Source organism: Lepidochelys kempii, chromosome 14 (genome assembly GCF_965140285.1).
Source record: "Lepidochelys kempii isolate rLepKem1 chromosome 14, rLepKem1.hap1, whole genome shotgun sequence".
In the NCBI taxonomy this organism is placed as follows: domain Eukaryota; kingdom Metazoa; phylum Chordata; order Testudines; family Cheloniidae; genus Lepidochelys; species Lepidochelys kempii.
In genome coordinates this window covers 37,624,208-37,646,711 of record NC_136393.1, presented here as the reverse complement: position 1 = coordinate 37,646,711, position 22,504 = coordinate 37,624,208, and the positions used below count along the sequence as shown (strand labels likewise).

General features: G+C 48.9%; 1 protein-coding gene across 1 annotated transcript; it reads left to right on the top strand.

Annotated features, from left to right (window-relative positions):
- The first annotated feature begins 369 nt into the window (after nucleotides 1-369).
- On the top strand, nucleotides 370-15,954 carry LOC140898400 (zinc finger protein RFP). Its single transcript, XM_073312203.1, has 7 exons — nucleotides 370-1,058; nucleotides 8,200-8,295; nucleotides 9,220-9,450; nucleotides 10,467-10,489; nucleotides 11,566-11,681; nucleotides 13,039-13,113; nucleotides 14,944-15,954. Exons 1-7 carry the CDS (start codon nucleotides 639-641, stop codon nucleotides 15,456-15,458), a joined length of 1,476 nt encoding a protein of 491 aa, XP_073168304.1. The 5' UTR covers nucleotides 370-638; the 3' UTR covers nucleotides 15,459-15,954.
- The last annotated feature ends 6,550 nt before the right edge of the window (nucleotides 15,955-22,504 follow it).

Here is a 22,504-nt window from a genome sequence, read left to right as displayed (position 1 = left end):
CTTACCGCAAAAAAAATCACCCTTCGGTTCAAGGGTCGCTCTGTACAGAAATCTTCATGTTCCAGGTGAAGTCGGGAGAAAATACTGACAGAATCAGCCCACAGCAAGTAGGACACAACTTGTTCCCAGGTCACAGGATGCCTCTGATATTAAGCCAGGAAGTGATTGTAAGTCTGGCAGTCCCTGGGATGGGGATGTTAGACTGTTCAGCATCTAATGCAGCACAGCCAGGCCGGACCGACGCACACGACTGTCACTGACACAACTATATGGGTTTAATTCCCCCCACTGGTTATTTCAGTGCAAATCTGTATGTGTCTGAGACACACTCGTTTCAGATGAAGAGCAGCCTAAATTTGTTTCTTTTCATATTCATCACCCACTTACTTTATCCTCCCCCCGCCTTTTCTTTCCATTCCCTTTTTATTTCTCTACCCCCTTCCCCTCGCATTCCTTCTCCCCCTCGCCCCATGTAGGTCAAACTTCCTTATTTTCTTATCTTTCCTCTATTCCTTCTCCCACCCCCTCCTTTTTCTGCACCTTCTGCTCCTGTGCTGGAGAGCAGCTGATAGCAGATCAGGCAGGGACCTTTCATTATCAGCAGAATCACTTCTGATCTGGAGCAGAAGGCAGAGAGAATGGAAGCCCAGCTCCGCGCTGCCATGGCTTCAGGGACTTCTGAACAGGGACTCCAAGAGGAAACCAAATGTCCCATCTGCAGAAACTATTTCACGGAGCCGGTGAGCGTAGACTGTGGGCACAACTTCTGCCGGGACTGCATCTCTCAGCACTGTGACACATGGACAAAAGGGGACTATGACCCTTTGTGCTGTCCCATGTGCAGAGCTCGGATCCAGAAGGAGAATCTCCGGCCCAACTGGGACCTGGCAAGATTAACAGAAATAGTTAAAGAATGGAATCTGTGCAAGAAACACCAGGAGAAACTCAACCTGTTCTGCGAAGAGGACGGGGAAGCCGTGTGTGTGGTTTGCGAGAAATCCCCCGAGCACAGATCTCACACGGTGCTGCTCATGAAGGAGGCTGCCCAGAAATATCAGGTAGGAAACACTCTGGATCTGGGTTCATTTGGTCCTTTCATTTGCAGTCTAATCTGAACTTTGCTCCCAGGGCATCTAGAGTCTTTTTGGAGTCATTCTAGAAGCCACAGAGTCCCCTAATTTCCTACATTTTTTCCCCTAGTCTCTAGCTCCATCCAAATCTCTCCCCTGCAGGTTCCTCCCTCTGGGCAGGTGCTGTCCCAGCCTGCCAACCCTGCACTATTCATTAGGGAGAGATGGTCACCTGAGCTCACAGTGAGGCAGTTTCTGCTGCCAGGCCGGGAATGGAGGGGGAATGAGCTGCTCCCAACACATCCCTGACAGCCCAGGCACTTCAAGCAGGGCATTCACCTTCATGATGAACACAGCAGTCCTCCCTCTGCTGCATGGAGCACATATGGGGCTGGATTAAGGCACAGGCATAAGGACCCTAGCTCCTGGAGTCACCCGCTTGCATCACACCTTCAATTTCCAGTCTCAACAAAACCACCAAAAAGTAAGCTCCTGGCCTTCATTCTTGCAAAGAATAGCTTGGAAATGAGAACCAAGCATAAGTGATATGGCAAGGCTTGCCTGAGTTTGCAGAGAGCCTGAGACAATAGCTCCAAGGGGCTAGAACTGATCCATCAATCCAAAGAGGGTGTTAACTCCAAGACCTACTGCTCTGGGGTCCCCATCAACCACACCCCAGCAGGGGGCTCCAGGTGTGTCATCAGGGGAAGAGCTAACTAGATCCAACCAATTCTCCCAAGCAGATAAACCCTGACTGCTGCGGGGAGCATTTGATGGGGCCCAGCTGCTCCCCTGACTCTGAGGACCTGCTGCCTTCCCTGCTGTTCCTGGGGCGTGTGGCACCTTTGTGGCTATTCCTGAGTGGCAGAAGGGCCCCATGCTGCTGGATCTGGTACACTAGAAGAAGGGGGTGCACCCAGCATTCCAAGTGCTGGAGCAGGGGGGTCATCTCTAATGCAAGGGCTGGGCCATGAGAGCAAGGGCAGAAAGATCCAGCATGCTGGTGAATGAAGCTCTCTAAGTTGTCTAGAATAGAGTCCTGGCTTACCTTACTGCAGTTTTCAGAGTAACAGCCATGTTAGTCTGTATTCGCAAAAAGAAAAGGAGTACTTGTGGCACCTTAGAGACTAACCAATTTATTTGAGCATAAGCTTTCGTGAGCTACAGCTCACTTCATCGGATGCATACTGTGGAAAGTGTAGAAGATCTTTTTATATACACACAAAGCATGAAAAAATACCTCCTCCCACCCCACTCTCCTGCTGGTAATAGCTTATCTAAAGTGATCACTCTCCTTATAATGTGTATGATAATCAAGTTGGGCCATTTCCAACACAAATCCAGGTTTTCTCACCCACCCACCCCCTCCCCCCAACACAAACCCACTCTCCTGCTGGTAATAGCTTATCTAAAGTGACCACTCTCCTTACAATGTATATGATAATCAAGGTGGGCCATTTCCAGCACAAATCCAGGGTTTAACAAGAACGTCTGGGGGAGGGGGGTAGGAAAAAACAAGGGGAAATAGGTTACCTTGCATAATGACTTAGCCACTCCCAGTCTCTATTCAAGCCTAAGTTAATTGTATCCAATTTGCAAATGAATTCCAATTCAACAGTTTCTCGCTGGAGTCTGGATTTGAAGTTTTTTTGTTGTAATGTAGCAACTTTCACTCTGAAATCGTGTGACCAGAGAGATTGAAGTGTTCTCCGACTGGTTTATGAATGTTATAATTCTTGACATCTGATTTGTGTCCATTTATTCTTTTACGTAGAGACTGTCCAGTTTGACCAATGTACATGGCAGAGGGGCATTGCTGGCACATGATGGCATATATCACATTGGTGGATGTGCAGGTGAACGAGCCTCTGATAGTGTGGCTGATGTTATTAGGCCCTGTGATGGTGTCCCCTGAATAGATATGTGGGCACAGTTGGCAATGGGCTTTGTTGCAAGGATAGGTTCCTGGGTTAGTGGTTCTGTTGTGTGGTATGTGGTTGCTGGTGAGTATTTGCTTCAGGTTGGGGGGCTGTCTGTAGGCAAGGACTGGCCTGTCTCCCAAGATTTGTGAGAGTGTTGGGTCATCCTTCAGGATAGGTTGTAGATCCTTAATAATGCGTTGGAGGGGTTTTAGTTGGGGGCTGAAGGTGACGGCTAGTGGCGTTCTGTTATTTTCTTTGTTAGGCCTGTCCTGTAGTAGGTAACTTCTGGGAACTCTTCTGGCTCTATCAATCTGTTTCTTCACTTCCGCAGGTGGGTATTGTAGTTGTAAGAATGCTTGATAGAGATCTTGTAGGTGTTTGTCTCTGTCCGAGGGGTTGGAGCAAATGCGGTTGTATCGCAGAGCTTGGCTGTAGACGATGGATCGTGTGGTGTGGTCAGGGTGAAAGCTGGAGGCATGTAGGTAGGAATAGCGGTCAGTAGGTTTCCGCTATAGGGTGGTGTTTACGTGACCATCGTTTATTAGCACTGTAGTGTCCAGGAAGTGGATCTCTTGTGTGGACTGGACCAGGCTGAGGTTGATGGTGGGATGGAAATTGTTGAAATCATGGTGGAATTCCTCAAGGGCTTCTTTTCCATGGGTCCAGATGATGAAGATGTCATCAATATAGTGCAAGTAGAGTAGGGGCGTTAGAGGACGAGAGCTGAGGAAGCGTTGTTCTAAGTCAGCCATAAAAATGTTGGCATACTGTGGGGCCGTGCGGGTACCCATAGCAGTGCCGCTGATCTGAAGGTATACATTGTCCCCAAATGTAAAATAGTTATGGGTAAGGACAAAGTCACAAAGTTCAGCCACCAGGTTAGCCGTGACATTATCGGGGATAGTGTTCTTGACGGCTTGTAGTCCATCTTTGTGTGGAATGTTGGTGTAGAGGGCTTCTACATCCATAGTGGCCAGGATGGTGTTATCAGGAAGATCACCAATGGATTGTAGTTTCCTCAGGAAGTCAGTGGTGTCTCGAAGATAGCTGGGAGTGCAGAATCACCTGATCAACATCCTCTACAGCAAACAGGGAAAGATTAAGAATGAGCTCTCAAAAATGGATACTCTCATAAAAAACCAACCTTCCACACAAGCTTCCTCGTGGCTGGACTTTACTAAAACTAGACAAGCCATTTACAACACACACTTTGCTTCTCTACAAAAGAAAAAGGACACTAAACTTTCTAAAGTACTACATGCCACAAGGGGCCACAGCAATGGTTCCCTCAACCCACCCACCAATATTGTTAACCTATCCAACTATACTCGCAGCCCAGCAGAAGCAGCTGTCCTATCTCGGGGCCTCTCCTTCTCCCCCTCCACCCCCACGAATATGATACAGTTCTGTGGTGACCTAGAATCCTATTTTCGACATCTCCGACTCAAGGAATATTTCCAGCATACCTCTGAACAACATACTAATCCACAGAGACCTCCCTACCAACACTACAAAAAGAAGGAGTCTAGGTGGACTCCTCCTGAAGGTCAAAACAGCAGACTGGACTCCTACAGAGAGTGCTTCCGCCGACGGGCACGGGCTGAAATTGTGGAAAAGCAGCATCACTTGCCCCATAATCTCAACCGTGCGGAACACAATGCCATCCACAGCCTCAGAAACAACTCTGACATCATAATCAAAAAGGCTGACAAAGAAGGTGCTATTGTCATCATGAATAGGTCGGAATATGAACAAGAGGCTGTTCGGCAGCTCTCCAACACCACTTTCTACAAGCCATTACCCTCTGATCCCACTGAGAGTTACCAAAAGCAACTACAGCATTTGCTCAAGAAACTCCCTGAAAAAGCACAAGATCAAATCCGCACAGACACACCCCTGGAACACCGACCTGGGATATTCTATCTACTACCCAAGATCCATAAACCTGGAAATCCTGGGCGCCCCATCATCTCAGGCATTGGCACCCTGACAGCAGGATTGTCTGGCTATGTAGACTCCCTCCTCAGGCCCTACGCTACCAGCACTCCCAGCTACCTTCGAGACACCACTGACTTCCTGAGGAAACTATAATCCATCGGTGACCTTCCAGAAAACACTATCCTGGCCACTATGGATGTAGAAGCCCTCTACACCAACATTCCACACAAAGATGGACTACAACCCGTCAAGAACACTATCCCCGATAATGTCACGGCTAACCTGGTGGCTGAACTTTGTGACTTTGTCCTTACCCATAACTATTTTACATTTGGGGACAATGTATACCTTCAGATCAGCGACACCGCTATGGGTACCTGCACGGCCCCACAGTATGCCAACATTTTTATGGCTGACTTAGAACAACGCTTCCTCAGCTCTCGTCCCCTAAAGCCCCTACTCTACTTGCGCTATATTGATGACATCTTCATCATCTGGACCCATGGAAAAGAAGCCCTTGAGGAATTCCACCATGATTTCAACAATTTCCATCCCACCATCAACCTCAGCCTGGTCCAGTCCACACAAGAGATCCACTTCCTGGACACTACAGTGCTAATAAACGATGGTCACGTAAACACCACCCTATAGCGGAAACCTACTGACCGCTATTCCTACCTACATGCCTCCAGCTTTCACCCTGACCACACCACACGATCCATCGTCTACAGCCAAGCTCTGCGATACAACCGCATTTGCTCCAACCCCTCGGACAGAGACAAACACCTACAAGATCTCTATCAAGCATTCTTACAACTACAATACCCACCTGCGGAAGTGAAGAAACAGATTGATAGAGCCAGAAGAGTTCCCAGAAGTCACCTACTACAGGACAGGCCTAACAAAGAAAATAACAGAACGCCACTAGCCGTCACCTTCAGCCCCCAACTAAAACCCCTCCAACGCATTATTAAGGATCTACAACCTATCCTGAAGGATGACCCAACACTCTCACAAATCTTGGGAGACAGGCCAGTCCTTGCCTACAGACAGCCCCCCAACCTGAAGCAAATACTCACCAGCAACCACATACCACACAACAGAACCACTAACCCAGGAACCTATCCTTGCAACAAAGCCCGTTGCCAACTGTGCCCACATATCTATTCAGGGGACACCATCACAGGGCCTAATAACATCAGCCACACCATCAGAGGCTCGTTCACCTGCACATCCACCAATGTGATATATGCCATCATGTGCCAGCAATGCCCCTCTGCCATGTACATTGGTCAAACTGAACAGTCTCTACGTAAAAGAATAAATGGACACAAATCAGATGTCAAGAATTATAACATTCATAAACCAGTCGGAGAACACTTCAATCTCTCTGGTCACACGATTACAGACATGAAAGTTGCTATATTACAACATAAAAACTTCAAATCCAGACTCCAGCGAGAAACTTTTGAATTGGAATTCATTTGCAAATTGGATACAATTAACTTAGGCTTGAATAGAGACTGGGAGTGGCTAAGTCATTATGCAAGGTAACCTATTTCCCCTTGTTTTTTCCTACCCCCCCCCAGACATTCTTGTTAAACCCTGGATTTGTGCTGGAAATGGCCCACCTTGATTATCATACACATTGTAAGGAGAGTGGTCACTTTAGATAAGCTATTACCAGCAGAAGAGTGGGTTTGTGTGGGGCGGGGGGGTGAGAAATCCTGGCTTTGTGCTGGAAATGGCCCAACTTGATTATCATACACATTGTAAGGAGAGTGATCACTTTAGATAAGCTATTACCAGCAGGAGAGTGGGGTGGGGGGAGGTATTTTTTCATGCTTTGTGTGTATATAAAAAGATCTTCTACACTTTCCACAGTATGCATCCGATGAAGTGAGCTGTAGCTCACGAAAGCTTATGCTCAAATAAATTGGTTAGTCTCTAAGGTGCCACAAGTCCTCCTTTTCTTCTTACTGCAGTTCTGCGCGCACACATCCCTTTGTTCTAGTCTGGAGGGAAGGTGCAGACAGAAAGGAGGGCAGGGAACATGCTTTCCTTCAGTACTGCCTCTGGGAGTGAGAAAAGCTACACGACTGCACTCTTCATTATTATTATGATTCAATAATAGACCAGCCAAATCTGCAAGTAGGTCCCTGCCCGCTCACCGCCCCCCCCCCCACGCAAATATTTACAGCCTTTCAGGATGGCCAAAGACCAAGGGGAGGTAGGAAAGAAACTCGGAGTGGCCTGTCCCATCTGCTGCCTATGTTCGGAACATGCTCTGCAGGGTACGTACACACCGTGCCTTAAATAGATCACAGTCCTTCACTCTCCACCCCCAACAGAGCTGAGCTCAGCACAGGGTCAGAGTGGGGGCAGAGGTGGCTATATGACATCTTTCCACCTCCTGAGAATATCTGCTTCTCCAGGGGCCCTGCCTGGATCCCCAGCCCCGGGGGCTGCTCTTACATTACACCCTGCTTCCATCGGTGATTGTGGCAGCTGAGAAAAGGCAGAGTGCAGGGCGCCCCAGCCACATTCCTGCATGTCCTCAGCAGGTCCCTATGAACCAGGGGTTGGTGAACACTCACTCTGCTTGCCCCATGTCATCCCCTTACTCAGGAGATGAACAGATTGATCATGTTTCTAGAGCCTTACAGTTACACAGGGGCTGTGATCGAACCCAGAACTGCCCCCCTTTTGTCTGTATCACTCACTTCCATCCCAACAAGGGTAAACTCATTTATGAGGACCAAACCATCCGGATCACTCAAAGCCAGAGCAGCGCTGGGTGCAGGGCCCCTTGCTGCTGTGCACTGGGCAGCCGAGAATGATCACTGTCAATATTACTGCCTGGTGAGAGGATCTAAGGGAATCGCTGGAGAGAATCATAGAATCGTAGGACTGGAAGGGACTTTGAGAGGTCGTCTAGTCCAGTCCCCTGCACTCAAGGCAGGACTAAGTATTAACTAGACCATCCCTGACAGGTGTTTGTCTAACCTGTTCTTAAAAATCTCCAATGATGGAGATTCCACAGCCTCCCTAGGCAATTTATTCTAGGGCTTAACCCAGCATCTCCAGCCAGTGGGCTTTCAGGGAATTGGCTTTATTTCCTCCTGCCAATGGAGACACATTAGAAAGAGTTTCATCAAAGACTAAATTCCAGCAATGCTGTTTTTTCTTTCCCATGGTGGGAATAGACCCCTGCCCACTCCTGCCAAAGCAAAAAAAAAACCACACCAAGTCTTTTTCTTCCCTCTCAGGATCAATTCCAAACCCATTTGCTAATGCTGAAGGAAGAGAAAGAAAAGCTCACAAAATGTAGACAGTCTGAAGAGAGGAAATTGCAGGAATTCCTGGTAGGTCCCATTGTCATTAACCAGTAGTTATTATTTGGGGTAACAATCTTTGAGGGTATATTTTGCTGTGGCATTATGGAGGAGTGTATGTTTTTCCTCTGTGGCCATGTGGTGCTACGGGAGATAGTGTGTGTGTCCCTATCTCTCTGTAATTGTGTTTCTGTGTGTGCACACTTTTGTGCATGTCTGTTTTGTGTGTCACAGCTCTCGGTGAGTTGTTGCTCTCTCTGTGTGCATGTGTGTATGTGTGAGTAACTGTTGTCAGGATAGCACCATTGACCCATTTAAATGTTGTTTTTGTGTGTTGTGGTTTTTCTCCTCATGGATGTCTGCCCGGGGAATTCTGAGTCCTACCCCCTTCTGCCCTTTCTATTGATAGACTTGGGTTGTCAGGGGCCAGTGCAAAAGAATTTCTAATCATGCCAGATAACAGACATGATAAACAGAAAATGGGGCTGGCTGGGGGGGGGTCTCTAGGAAAATCTTCTCTCTCATCCATAGGGAAAATTTCTAAGGCAATATCTTAAGCTGAATTTTAGAGGTTGTGGTGAATTTTCCCTCCTGCACATCTCAAGGGCACTGGAACGGGGTGATCAGGGGGCAATGGCCCCATCACTTTTTATCAGCCATAGGGGCAAGTGATTGGGGGAGGGGGCAGAAAGGAGTGAGCCAAGAGTGGGGTTTTGAGGGGAATAGGCGGCACGGGAGCGGGGCAAGGGATGGTGCGAGGGTGGGGTCTGGGGGTAACAGGCAGTGCAAGGGTAGGGTCTCAGGGGGAAGAGGCGGCCTGGGAGGCAGGCCATGGTTCAAGTGCCGGTGGGGCCCCCCACACACACACTTTTAGGGTGCTTCTGGCACAAACTCACCCTGATTGTCTCCAAAACTCTGACCTGCCCTTTCCTGATTTGTCATTGTTCACTAAAGGAAAAGACGGAAGCCGAGAGGCAGAAGATTGTGTCTGAATTTGAGCAACTGCGCCAGTTTCTGAAGGAACAAGAGCGACCCCTGCTGGCATTACTGGAAGAGCTGAAGAAGGAGATTGCGAAGATTCAGGACGAAAAGGTCGCCAAACTCTCCGAGGAGATTTCCCATCTCAGTGAGCTGATCGGTGAGATGGATAAGAAGTGTCAGCAGCCGGTGAGGGAATTCCTGCAGGTGAGCCTGTGTTAGAGCCACACCGGGAAATTTATTTGTATCAACCCCCTCCCCTGACTCTGGCTCACTGGCAATAATTACCCTGGCCACAGAACCCTCCCCTTCCCTTCCTCAAACAGGTATGTCACTGGAGGGGAAGGTGGTCAATTTCCCCCATTTATGGTTGTACTCTGTCAGCTCTTCTGAGCTCCCAGAGCGAAGATCTGTTTGAGGACAATTCCTTATTTCCTGACTCAGGGGTCATAAAACAGCTGGCCCCTCAACAGTTGCGCCACAACACACCCCCAAAGGCTGGCAAAGAGGCCAAACCCCGACCCTGCATCCTCCCAACCCCAACATCCCTTGCACTCCTCCAACACCATCCACACACGTATTCTCCTCTCTGCGCTGACCACTCATATTGCCTAACTGCACAAAGAAGTTACATGACACTAAAGATGCTATGCAATTCCTGGTAGGGGCTCTGGGAGTCAGGAACCTCTCGGCCAAATGTCCCAGAAACTTGCTTTCCTTTGATCACAATCAGTCAAATTGTTCAGGATATGGTTGAGGAGCATGATTACTTTACATGGACTAGTAGAATCTTTCATCATGCCGCTAATTAATGTGAATTCCTTTGACAATACATCTAAAGTAAAATCAGAGTCTTCTTGTGGATTTTAGAGCACTTTACAATATTGCTTTTAAATCAGGGTATGTCTACATTTAAAACAATACAGCTTTGCCGCCGTAGCACTTCAGTGTAGACAAGGTGATAATCCATTTTAGCTGTACCAGAGCTTCCATTTCACTATAACTTGCTTGCGTTATTCCATGGGACTATCCGGTGGTTGCTGCTGAAAACCTGGCCTGTTTATCCAGGTATTCATAGTTGAATTTGGAAAGTCACAAACTCCAGTGAAGCATGTCGGGAGCTCAGCGTATGATGGCACAGCGAGTCCTGTCCAGAGCAGGAGAGAGCCCCAATGCATGGTGCATGGAACTGAACTTCCTGTTTCTCTCTGTTTCCCCTATAGGGCATCAGATGCACCTTGAACAGGTAGATGGCTCCTTCTCAATTGCCTTTGTACTTCATTATTCTAGGAACAGGCTGGGACACCACGTTACCAAAAAATCACCTCCAGGCCCAACAGCAAAGTGGGGCAAGGTGACACATGGAGTAGGCCTCTCCCTCTGTTTAATAGAAACCTGGGGTTCCTGCATTTCATGCAAAGCTAACAGTATCATAGGCGCCGATTCCGTGGGTGCTCTGGGGCTGGAGTACCCATGGGGAAAAAATGGTGGGTGCTGAACACCCACCGGCAGCCCGCCATCAGCTCTCCCCGTCCTCACCAGTGTCTCCCGCCCACCGGTGGACCCCACGGATCAGCAACTCCCCATCCCTCCCCACGCCTCCGCCTGCCCCAATCAGCTGTTTTGTGACATATGGGAGGCTCTGGGAGGGAGGAGGAGGAGCGAGGACATGGCATGCGTGGGGGAGGGGGCGGAACTGGGTGGGAAGAGGCGGGGTGGGGTGGGGCCTTGGGGTAAGGGGTGGAGTCGGGGCGGGGCCTGGGGCAGAGCCAGGGGGCGAGTGCCCCCCGGCGCTTTGTAAAATTGGCGCCTGTGAACAGTATTATCTGATCACCTGCCTTCCCAGGGTGGGGGAGATGTCCCAGGCCTGTGGAATGGAGTATGAGCCTTTCACCTCTTGGGGGTTTGAGTTCTGTAGGGCCCAGGGTCAGGAGCAAATAAAAGTCTTGATGACAATTTGGAAACCTAAGGAATGGGCTGGTGAGAGGGGAGTTGATCTCAGTCCAGACCCAGGTGGACAGGTGCCCACAGCCGAGTGACTAGCAGACATATGGGAACCTGTTGGCCACCAAAGCACAGAGGACAAAGAGTCAATTGCACATGGGGATCGAACTCCCTTCCTATCCCTAAAGCTGGTCCCACTGGGCCAGGTTGAAGCACATTCATGGGACACCAGGGGGAAAGTTTGAACTGCCACTGGCTGGGATATAACTGCTCTGTGGCTGGGACACACAGAGAAATTCTGTCTCTAGGCCCCACAGCTCAGTATTTTCATAGTAAAATAAAATGCTTGTTAACCGGAAAAAGTTTGTTGCTCTCTAGATGTGAAAAAAGGAAGTTCCAGCAGCCAGAGGAGATTTCTCCTAAGCTGGAAATCAAACTTGATTTTTGGTGTCAGCAAAATATTGCCCTGAAGGCTACTCTGAGGAAATTCAAAGGTACTAAGGTCTAGTGAGGAAGCTGAAACCTGTGCTTTTGGGAGGTGATGGGCTCCAGCTGATTACTTATGATTAGATGCTTACATCAAACTGAAATAAACCAGAGCCTAACTTTCAAACACAGCTCCTGAATCAGGGGGCAAAGGGCTGGGGAATTTCCAAGCAAAAATAAATTATTGTTCACAATCAATAATGATACAAATGTGATTCCTTTTTCCATTAAGAAATTTCTTCTAAGTAATGAGAAAAACAGAATCCAGGTGAAGGGAGCCATGTCACATTCTCCTGACAACATTCAGTTATGGCTTCATCCTGTTTATAAATGGAGACAAGAGCCCCCCAAACTGCTATTTAATAACAAAGAGAAAGGAAATATATCTAAAGATAGTGCAGCAGTCTGGGAGTCGGGATTGCTGGGCTCTGTTCCAGCTCTGCTATTGACTCGCTGTGCGACCTTCATAAGAACATAAGAATGGCCAGTCTGGGTCAGACCAAAGGTCCATCTAGCCCAGTATCCTGTCTGCCGACAGTGCCCAATGCCAGGTGCCCCAGAGGGAGTGAACCTAACAGGTCATGATCAAGTGATCTCTCTCCTGCCATCCATCTCCACCCTCTGACAAACAGAGGCTAGGGACAGCATTCCTTACCCATCCTGGCCAATAACCATTAATGGACTTAACCTCCTTCGCCAAATCAGCCTCTCCCTGCCTCAGTGTCCCCATCTTCAAAATGACAATTACAATCATTCCAGTCCCCACAGGAGGGTGTGGATCTGATGTGCAACTGGTGGATGTATTAAAATGCTTCCAGATCCCTACATGTAACAAACACTGAGGGCCTGATATACAGCAGTGCTGAGCACCAGCGCGTCCCATTGACTTCAGTTAGAGCTGTGGGTGCACAGAGCCCTTGAAAATCAGACCCTGTGTGAGCAGAGTGTTCACCTGAAATCCTTGGATGGACCGAGTGATATAAGGCCTGGTCTTTATTTACACTAACACCTTTACGGTTATTTATAACACCTTTACGGACTGACAGTATGAAGGGGCTTTAAAGTGTGTAAAGGCCTCTTTACACTGTCAGAGCCATACAAAGGGTCCTCAGAGCAAATGAGAATCAGGCCCCTCATTATGCAAAGTGTTCCCAGAATATTCCTGATTCTGTTTAATTATACTTTGCCCTTCCTAGAAATTCTTCCTGTATGTCTTCATTTCTCAACCTTCTTCTGTCTCTCAACCCCCTTCCTTCTGCTTGGGTTTCAAAATTAAAGAACAGTTGTGTCAATTAATAGCAGAAAGCTGGCCATAAACATGACAGCCCGAAATCTCATCTCTCTCTCCCCTTCTCCTCACTCTAGACATGCTGTCATCTGAACTGAAGAGAGAATGGGAATTGTCTCTGCCACAGGGTGTAACAAAAACACATACAAAGGGTGAGTTTTACAGGGATTTGGGCCTCAGATTCTCAGTGATTGTGGAAAAACCTTTCTGGGATCAGAGACCCAACTCATCTCAAACTAGGCTCAACATGTGAATGAGAAGGGGGTTGCTGTGACAGGTAGAGATTGATTCTCCCTGCCTGGGGAATCCTGTGCTGGGCACTCACTGTGACTGAGGATTGGGAGGCGGGGGGGGCACGATACCCCAGACAGACCATGTTGACCGTCTTTTTTCAGCGAAAAGCTAGAGCATTAAACATTTATCCAATGGTTATTTTATCCAACATTGCACCTGGGTCCCCTGAATGTGTCTTTAAAAAAAAATTATTTGAAGAAAATTAGAAGGATGAAATTAGAGGTTGGTGAAACTGCTGATGTAGAAATAAAATAAAACTGGGTGTTTGTAATGAACATGTACACTGAAAATGGCTGTGTGACCTTTTCTTTAATGGAACATACCATCTGGTGGATCTGTATCACATGGTCGTTTGACCATTCCTATGCAAACACAGCCCAGATGCGGTTTTCAACCTTTTTTCACTTGCGGACCTCTAAAAAATTTCAAATGGAAGTGCGGACCTCTTTGGAAATCTCAGACATAGTCTGCAGGCCCCCAGGGTTTGTGGGCACAGGTTGAAAACCACTGGTCTATGGTAATGACGACCTTTCACGGATGCTTTAGACATAGTCTGCAGACCCCCAGTGGCCTGTGGTCCACAGGTTGAAAACCACTGGTCTACAGCATCTTAGGTACCAATGTGCCGACGTTAGCATGTCCCTTAAATTAACATTATGCACACCCGAGTGCAAACATGTTAATTTGGACATGAGGAAAAACTGGGGCTGCTGGGGATTTTTAAGAGTAGGTTGGACAAACACCTGTCAGGGATGGTCTAGATAATACTTAGTCCTGCCACGAGTGCAGGGGGCTGGACTAGACGACCGCTTGAGCAGTAGCGTAGCTATGGGGGGAGTGGGGCAGCGGCCACTCCCACACCGAGCACAAGTGGGGCCTTTTTAATGTCTTGGCACCTTTTTAATTTTTACTCACCCAGCGGTGCTCCGGGTCTTTGGCAGCCGGTCAGGCGGCGCTCCGGGTCTTCAGCAGCTCTTCCGCGTCGGGTCCTTCACTCGCTCCAGTCTTCGGTGGCGGGGGGGGTCCTTCAGTGCCGCCGAAGACCGGAGCGAGTGAAGGACCCGACGCCGAAGACCCGGAGCGCCACCGGGTGAGTACAAGCGGGTGGTACCCTTGTTATCTCTGCTCCCCCTGTTTTCTCCACCTGGCTACGCCACTGCTCTCGAGGTCCCTTCCAGTCCTACGATTCTCTGATTCTATGTATGGGGAAACCTTGTCTGGAAAGTGACATTTATAATGCTCACAGGCTAATTCCCCCATGTTTGTAACAGTTTTAGTGCCATGAGTGGACGGGTCTAGTGCTGCACAAAATCGTATTTTAAAAAATGGAGTGAACTTATTGACAGTTGATTAAAATCTTCCTTGAAACCAGTATATAGGTTGTGGAGAGGTAGAAAGAACTTGCAAGACCTGTCCAGGGAGAGGTAATAGGAAAAAGACAGAGAGCCAAGCTCTGCAACCACAACAGCAGCTGTAACAGCATCTTTAGTGTCTGGAAGGAGGGAACTGCAGTGAAATCCTGGCTCAGCCCCAGCACAGAGGCAATTCCCTGGGACCCAGGACAGAAAGACAGAAAACTAGGGACTGTCCCAGCCAGAACGGGGCTGCTGGGGAGTGTGAGAAATGGTCCCAGCCTCCCCCAGATCTGAGCTCTGCCCCTAACGCTCGGATGCTCTCTCTCTCCCCAGCGAATGTGACTCTGGATCCAGACACGGCTCATCCCAGGCTCATCGTGTCTGCAGATCGGAAATGCGTGAGATGGGGAAACACACAGCAGGATCTCCCTGATAATCCCAAGAGATTTGATTTTATTCTCTGTGTGCTGGGCTGTGAGGGATTCACCTCGGGGAGACATTTCTGGGAGGTGGACGTGGGAGATGGGGGACGGTGGGCCGTGGGGGTGGCCAGAGAGTCTGTGAGGAGGAAGGGAGAGATCATCCTGAATCCTGAGGGGGGGATCTGGGCTGTGCGACAGTGGGAGGGCCAGTACCGAGCTCTCACCTGCCCAACAACCTTCCTGTCCATGAGCTACAGCCCCCAGAAGATCCGTGTTTCTCTGGACTATGAACAGAGGCAGGTGACATTTTTCGACGCTGATAACAAGGTTCTGATCTATACTTTCCTGCTGGTCTCTTTCACTGGGGAGAGAATCCACCCTTGGTTCCGAGTGGGGACGGGATCTCAGCTCAGGCTCTGTCCCTGAGACAAGAGGGGAATGTCCCACTGGGGACCCTGCAATTTTCCCTTGTAGCCTCTGACATCCTCATCTCCATGGCCCTGGCCAAATCCCAGCTTCCCGCAGACCTTCTAATGCATACTCTGGAGTGTCCAAACCACAACAGGCTACCAGGGAGAGATGGAGATACAGAAGCCAATCGCATTGCCACAAGGATTTGACACCTGTTTGTCATGGTCCTCAGTGATCCAGAAGAACTCTAGCTGCCTGTAGGGTCGGAGACTGATAGATGGGAGCCGTAGTTAATTAAAGTGAAGGGCAGTGAAAAGGAGAGAGACACAAAGCAAAGTACGTGACAGTGGGATTGGTGAATGCTAATGAAAGCGATGCTGTCACTCACGGCATAGTTCATCCATTCAATGCACTATTGGGGCATGAAAAGTAGGGCCATTTCTGTGCCTTTATAAAGGCTTTGTACAAATTTTGCAACTTTTCTCTTTTTTAATTATTCAGTGATCACTGCCAGGGAAAAATTGTGCCAGGTAAAGGGCTGGTGCAAGGCACTTGCATCACAGAGCAGAGGGAGCAAGGTCTAGGTTGCAAGAGGGCAGACTGGGAAATTAAGGGAATTAGTTAAAGAAGTCGCTGGACTGACGTTCGCAAGGACTGAAATGGAAAAGCAGCTTGGAATTTCTTTGGCCCAACTGTACAAAAGCTAGCTGAAATTTACATCCCAAACAAGGGGGGGAAACTTGTAGGGAAAGGCTCCAGACCTGGCTGGCTGGATAACCACCAATATGGAAAGGGAAAATGACGAGCAAAGAAAGCTACATCAAGGAAGATAGAAAAATGTTCGAATAAAGTGAGAATTGCTGAGAGTGACGCGGAATTAGCTCTTGCCAAATGAAATAAAACAAATACTGAGTGGTTTTTTAGTTACATAAATGAAAAGAGAATAAGGAAGGAAGTGGTAGGCCCACTATGCACTGTGGATGGGAAAGAGATTAAAGATAAGCTACAGTATAGCCCAGAAGCTAAATTCGCATTTTGCGTTGGTTTTCAGTGAGGATGATCATATGATCTTACAACGTATTAGCCGAGGCATTTCCAGCAAAGGCTGAGAAGTATTAATGACATTGCACAAGGCACTGGTAAGATCTCATCTGGCATACTGTGTAGAGTTCTCGTCTCCCATGTTCCAGAAAGATTAATTTAAACTGCAATAGGTACAGAGAAGACCTAATAGGATAATCAGGGGAATGGAGACAGGGGTGCTGGAATGGGGGGACCAGGAGGCCACGGTCCCCTTACTTTTCACAGTGGGTGGGCCAGGCCCATCCACTTCTTAACATGAGCGTAGTTTGAGGGGCAGTGAGCTGCATTGCCCCGCCAAAATGCAAGCATCAGGCAGGCGCGGAGCAACGCAAGCAGGGGCTGCACTTCGCGACCCCTGCCTGCAGCACCAGCCTCTTCCCAGCCGGCCCCTCTCAGTGGCCCCACCTCTGCTCCTCCTCTTCCCCCCAGGGGCCCGTCCCCTGGCCAGGCCAGAAGGCAGAGCCAGCCTGCTGCCCAGGGAGTCCAGGCCGCTGTGGGGAGCCCTGGGCCCTCCATCTGCCCTGGGCGACGCGGTGTAATCGTGTGACAGAATACAGCTCTGCATTCACACCCTACACACTATTGTAATAATCTTTGTTCAAAGTATGACTTGTAAGTGAGGCTGCGAGTTTGTCACGGAAGTCACAGATTCCGTGACTTTCCAGGACCTTTGTGACTTCTGCAGCAGCCGGTGCAGCTGGCCCGGGGGCCGCCTGAGCAATTCAGGCAGCCCCTGGGCCAGCCACACCAGCCGCTGCTGGGGCAGTCTCGCTCCCCACTCCCCCCATCAGCAGCAGTAGGAGTTTTTGTCTGGGAGGGGACTCAGTGCTAGGGGTTGTCGCACAGGAGGGGGTGAGGGGCAGCGCTTACCTCAGGGGTGGGCTCCCCAGAAGCAGCGACATGTCCCTCGCTCCCTCAGCTCCTAGCTCCGTGCACTGCCTCCGCCTGCAGACACCGCCCCCGCAGCTCCCATTGGCTGCGGTTCCCGACAATGGGAGCTGCGGAGCCAGCGCTGGAGCGGGGGCAGCGCGCGGAGCTAGGAGCTGAGGGAGGGACGTGTCGCCACTTACGGGGAGCCACAAGGAGCCGGGTAGGGAGCCTGCCAGCCCCACCAACCCCAGAACCAGCAGGGGTTCTGGACTACTCCTGCCCAAGATTTAGTCAGGGGTATATAGTACAAGTCATGGACACGTCACAGGCTGCGAATTTTTGTTTACTGCCCGTGACCTGTTCATTACTTTTACTAAAAAAAACCCCTGTGACTAAAATGTAGCCTTACTTGTGAGGTATCATATGAAAACTCATAATTTTCTGGTCATTATTGTCCTGGTAATATATGTGTGGCAACTCTGTGTGTGTGAAGTGATAAGATCCCCCTATATGGTGTTGTTAACATGTGTTCAAAACCCCACAGTACTGTCCAAAGAGAAGGTGGCAAACAGGTCTGTCCTAAATGAAAGAACGTGTGCTCTGCTTCATTTGCATTTGAGCAATAAACAGAGTTATCAAGCAGAAGGGGAAAACAAAGGAAGTTCAAACAGGTGAAAAAAACAGCAGGGAACATTCTTCTACATAGACACTCTGGCTCCTGGTACTCTGTTTTTCAAGAGGGGGACTGAAGCTATGAAAAGAAGGGACAAACATCCCAAAACACTCCTCTGTCTCTCATCACATTCACTGCACCTGAAGAGACAAAGGAAGCATTTACTGGGAGAGGGAGTCCTGACCTAGATGGTTTGGTCAGTAAGGATGCTGAAAGCATGTGGTGAGAAACTTTGCTTGAATCTAATATAGTTTGTTAAGTTAGGCATTAGTAAGTGTTCTATCTTTATTTTTCTTTTATGCCTCATGACTTGTAGTCACTTAAAATCTCTCTTTGTGGTTAATAAACTTGTGTTATTGTTTTATCTAATACAGTGCACTCATGTTGAAGTGTCTGGGTACCTCCATTTGGGGTGACAATTTGTGTGCATATTATTGCCTTAAAGGAATAACGAACTCAAGCTATTTGCGTTGCCCAGGAGGGGAATAAAGGACTTTCATTTCTGGGGGAAGAGCCAGGACTGGGAGTGTGCTGGGGTCATCCTGCAGTATAACCAGGACTGGTAAGAGCCAAGGTGTGGCTGGCTGACCACAGCACTCATAGAGGCTTATTGGAGGCTGTTTGTGAGCAGTCCAGGCTAGAGGTTACAGCAGCAAGGCAGTTTAAAGGGCACCCCAGGTTACAGGGCAGGGGTGACACTGGATTGTACCCTGGCATGTCACAAGTAGCTTGGTCTCATTCTAGTTTTGGGGGGGTAGAGGGGGTTCTGGTGGTATTTGGTGGTGGTAGCCTGTGTGATGCAGTTTCTCCATGATCTAGTGGTCCCTTCTGGCTCTAAACTCTTGTTCAGTGCCCATGGCAAAGCCACATCTGAATACTGGATAAGGACTGAGAAAGAACCTCCATGGAGATTACAGTAAGGTAGCGTTTCTCAAATGCGGCCACCAGGGCTTTTCTTGTGGCCACAGCCTCCTGGGCAGTGATTTGGGGGGATGGGGGGATGCGACAAAGCAGTAGCCCCCTCCCCAGGGCCACCAGCAGGGTCTGGGCCCTGCCCCCCCTCAAGTCACAAATGCCAGAGAAGCAGGCAGCCAGTGAGAGTTCCCCACCTTCCCAGGAGCAATGGGGCTCGGGCTTCTTGCTTCAGCCCTGGGGTGACAGACGGCAGGCTCCAGCTGTGAGGCTCCAGGCTCCGGCCATGCAGCGGCAGGCTCTGTCCCCCGGCCGCAGGGCTTCAAGCTCTGGCCATGGCCTCAACATGACCCCCATCACCCCTGGCTCCCACTGCCTCCTCTGGCTCTGGCCTGGTCCAGGACTCTGACAGTAAGGCTTCAGGCTCCGGCCCTGGGCTTCAGCCAAGTGGCAGAAGGCTCTGGCCCTGGACCACTGCCATGGGGCCCCAGGATTCAGGCGCCGGTCCCAGGCTCACCACCATCCCCATCGTTTCTGGCTCCTGATGCCTCCCCTGGCCCCCATGCATCCCCCCATCACCTCTGGCCCTGCTGCCTCCCTCCCCACCTCCCCAACCAGAGCTTACCTGGATTGCCAGGGCTGAGTAAGTCTGCTGTGAAAAGTGATGTTTGTTAATATCACCTTTCACAGCAAACTTAGTAGCAAGCTGGGAGGCTGTGAAAAGTGATATTAACAAACAGACAAATATCACTCTTCACAGCCACAGACGTACTAGCTAGTAAGTCTAAAAAAACAACAACAAAAAAGGACAAGAACATGCAAAGCATCTTATTTGTGTTTCTATTCTGTTTAGGTCCAGCAAAGAATAGAGACAACTGTACAATATTTTTATTATTGAGTCCTCAAAAAATACTCTTCATAAATACATTACAATGATTTGGGCATGGATATGTGCATATTTATTTGTTTTTCCTAAAATGAATTATTTTAGGAAAAATTGTCAGAGTGGCCACCAGCAAGAGGCCACCAAAAGATTTGTTGTGAGAGCCCCACTAGACCATATTCCCCTTTGTAAGCCAGGAACAGAAACAAAGAGGCCTAATTCTCACACAGCTGCTCTAACCACTAGTTCATTCTTCCTCCCACATCTGGGAATAGGAATTTGGGTGCTGACTCCTAGGCCTTCTGCTCTAACTAGTAAAACATCCTTCCTCTCAAAGTCAGGAATGGAACTCAGGAATCCTGCCGCCTAGTTCTGTCTTATTCACTGGACCATGTTGTCTTCTCGAGGCCACCAATAATACTGGCCATGACGGTCCACATCTAGAACCTCAAATCACAACTCCTTGCACTGGTAGAGAGTGGATAAGCCGCCTCGGATCAGAGCTGTGGCCAGATCCTTTATTCTGAGGCCAGATCCAAAATCAGATGGGAGTTCAGGCCAGATTTACAGAGGTATTTAAGCGTCTAAAGATTGCAGAGTCCTGCCTACCTCACATAGGGACATTTGAAATCCACGCAGACACAAGGATAGTCAATGGGAGTTCAGCCCCTAGCCTACGTAGGTGCTTTTGAAAATCCCAGTAGGCACCTACTTGCGCCTTTTGGCACCTTTGAAAATCTGGTCCTAAATTTTGAGTCTACTTGAGGTTATAGGTAGAGAGATCTTCATGCTGACCAGGCACTGTATAGACCCAGCACCTAATGGGCCATGAAAGATCAGAGAGCTGCTGGGGCATGTTGGTAAATTTCACAGGAAGCAGAGGGAATGTGGTCTGGGCAGAAGCACTCTGTGTAACCTTGAAAGCTTGTTTCTCTCACCACCAGATGTTGGTCCAGTAAAAGATATTACCTCACCCACCTTGTTCCTTCAACTTTTCATCTTGCATTTGCACATATAAAATTCCAAATGTTGACATAGCAACCCCCTGTATTTGCATGTTTCTTGTGTGCCTATGTCTCTCATCCCCCAAAATTTCACCTGGAAAACTCTGAATAAGCAGATGTTAAATCCTGAATTGCAAAAAACTCGTCACATTCAAAACCTTGAATATTAATGTATGTCACACTAAATTTGTGCCTATTACTTCCTACATTTTTTCATCTCAACCCTAAGGCTCTGATCAAATGCAGGGTTGTAGGCATATAAACTTTGAGATTTACCCATGTAAATTCACGGGAGTTGGTGTGAAGAATTGGGTGTTCAGGTGTTAAAGAAGGCTAATTTGTAGGGGGTGTACATAATTCAGTGGTTCATGCATGAAATTCAGGGGTTCACCTTTGCTAATTGCTGGTGTTAATATGAGCAAAATTTGCTAGTTCATGGGTATAAATTCACAGGGTCTCTTATGCTAATTTGTGTGGTTGTCAGTGCAATTTAAAAGTGACTGTTCATAGAAATTCTGGGGTTCAAGTTGCAAATTCAGGAGTTCATCTATACCAATTGGGGGAGGGGGCAATGCAAATTTGGAAGTTTATGTATGAAAATACAGAGGGGGTTATATGCACATTCCAGGATTTCTGCATGCAGATTCAAGGGTTCACCTGTCCCAATTTGCGCAGTGTGGAAATTTGGGGCGGGGGAAGTTAGCCCAGCCAGTTCCTAGGTTCCCCTATGCAAACATGGGAAAGGTGCACGCCAAATAAATACATAAACAAATAAATCCAAAGTAGGGGTTGTGCATTCATGCTGGTATTAAGGATCACATGTGCCAGTTTGGGTGGGGTGCAAATTCTGAATTTTCCACGGGTCATATGGGGGATTCTACACAAGCAAACGTGGTGGACTTTTACGTGCAGATCCCGTTTTTCCAGACCGTGGGGATCCCTGGTGCTTAGACTCCGCATCATTAAAGACGCGCTGCATTGAGAGCCCAGCTCCCTAGCCCAGCCACGTGCCAGCCGCTCCCTTTCTGCGGCTGCCCTTAGACCTGCCCAGCCGGGTAGCCCCGCCACGCAAACAGGCTGTATCTGGGCCCCGCCAGCCGCAGCGCCACCCGGCGGGCCCGGACTGTACTTGTCTCTTCAGGGGCTAGACTGACTGCCCGTTCTCTGTACTGCACAGATAGGAGAGGGTTGTACGGAAAGCACAGACATGGCCGCCTCCAGGTTGTATTCCCCCCCCTAAAGCCGCCGCCATTGCCACGTTGCGTCTGTATTTCCAGCACGGAAGAACATACGGGCATTTCCCATGGGGGTCGCCATGATACGTTCCGTATACAGGCCGCCATATTGTGCTCATACGGGTACCAACCTGAGGCGCCGCCGTATTGGATTCCTTTGAGGAATATGAGGATTTCTCAGAAATGTCGCCATCTAGGGGCCTGTACAGACGTCACCATATTGGATTCGTCTGATGCACATGAGCTTTCATCATAGACGCCACCATATTGGATCCATTGGGACCACGTAGCCACCAAGTTGAATACCTACACGGGCGCCGCCATATTGCGACCCTCTCCTGCCGGCGGCCATATTGACGTACAGCCGCGCAGAGGGAAGGCTATTTCCGCTTCCGGGTGAC

Bases quoted from the DNA above. Each gene is read 5' to 3' on its own strand.
- LOC140898400 (XM_073312203.1), top strand. From the start codon at position 639: ATGGAAGCCCAGCTCCGCGCTGCCATGGCTTCAGGGACTTCTGAACAG. The intron at 11,682-13,038 runs GTACTAAGGTCT...TCCTCACTCTAG, and splicing joins TACTCTGAGGAAATTCAAAG to ACATGCTGTCATCTGAACTG. The intron at 13,114-14,943 runs GTGAGTTTTACA...CTCTCTCCCCAG, and splicing joins AACAAAAACACATACAAAGG to CGAATGTGACTCTGGATCCA.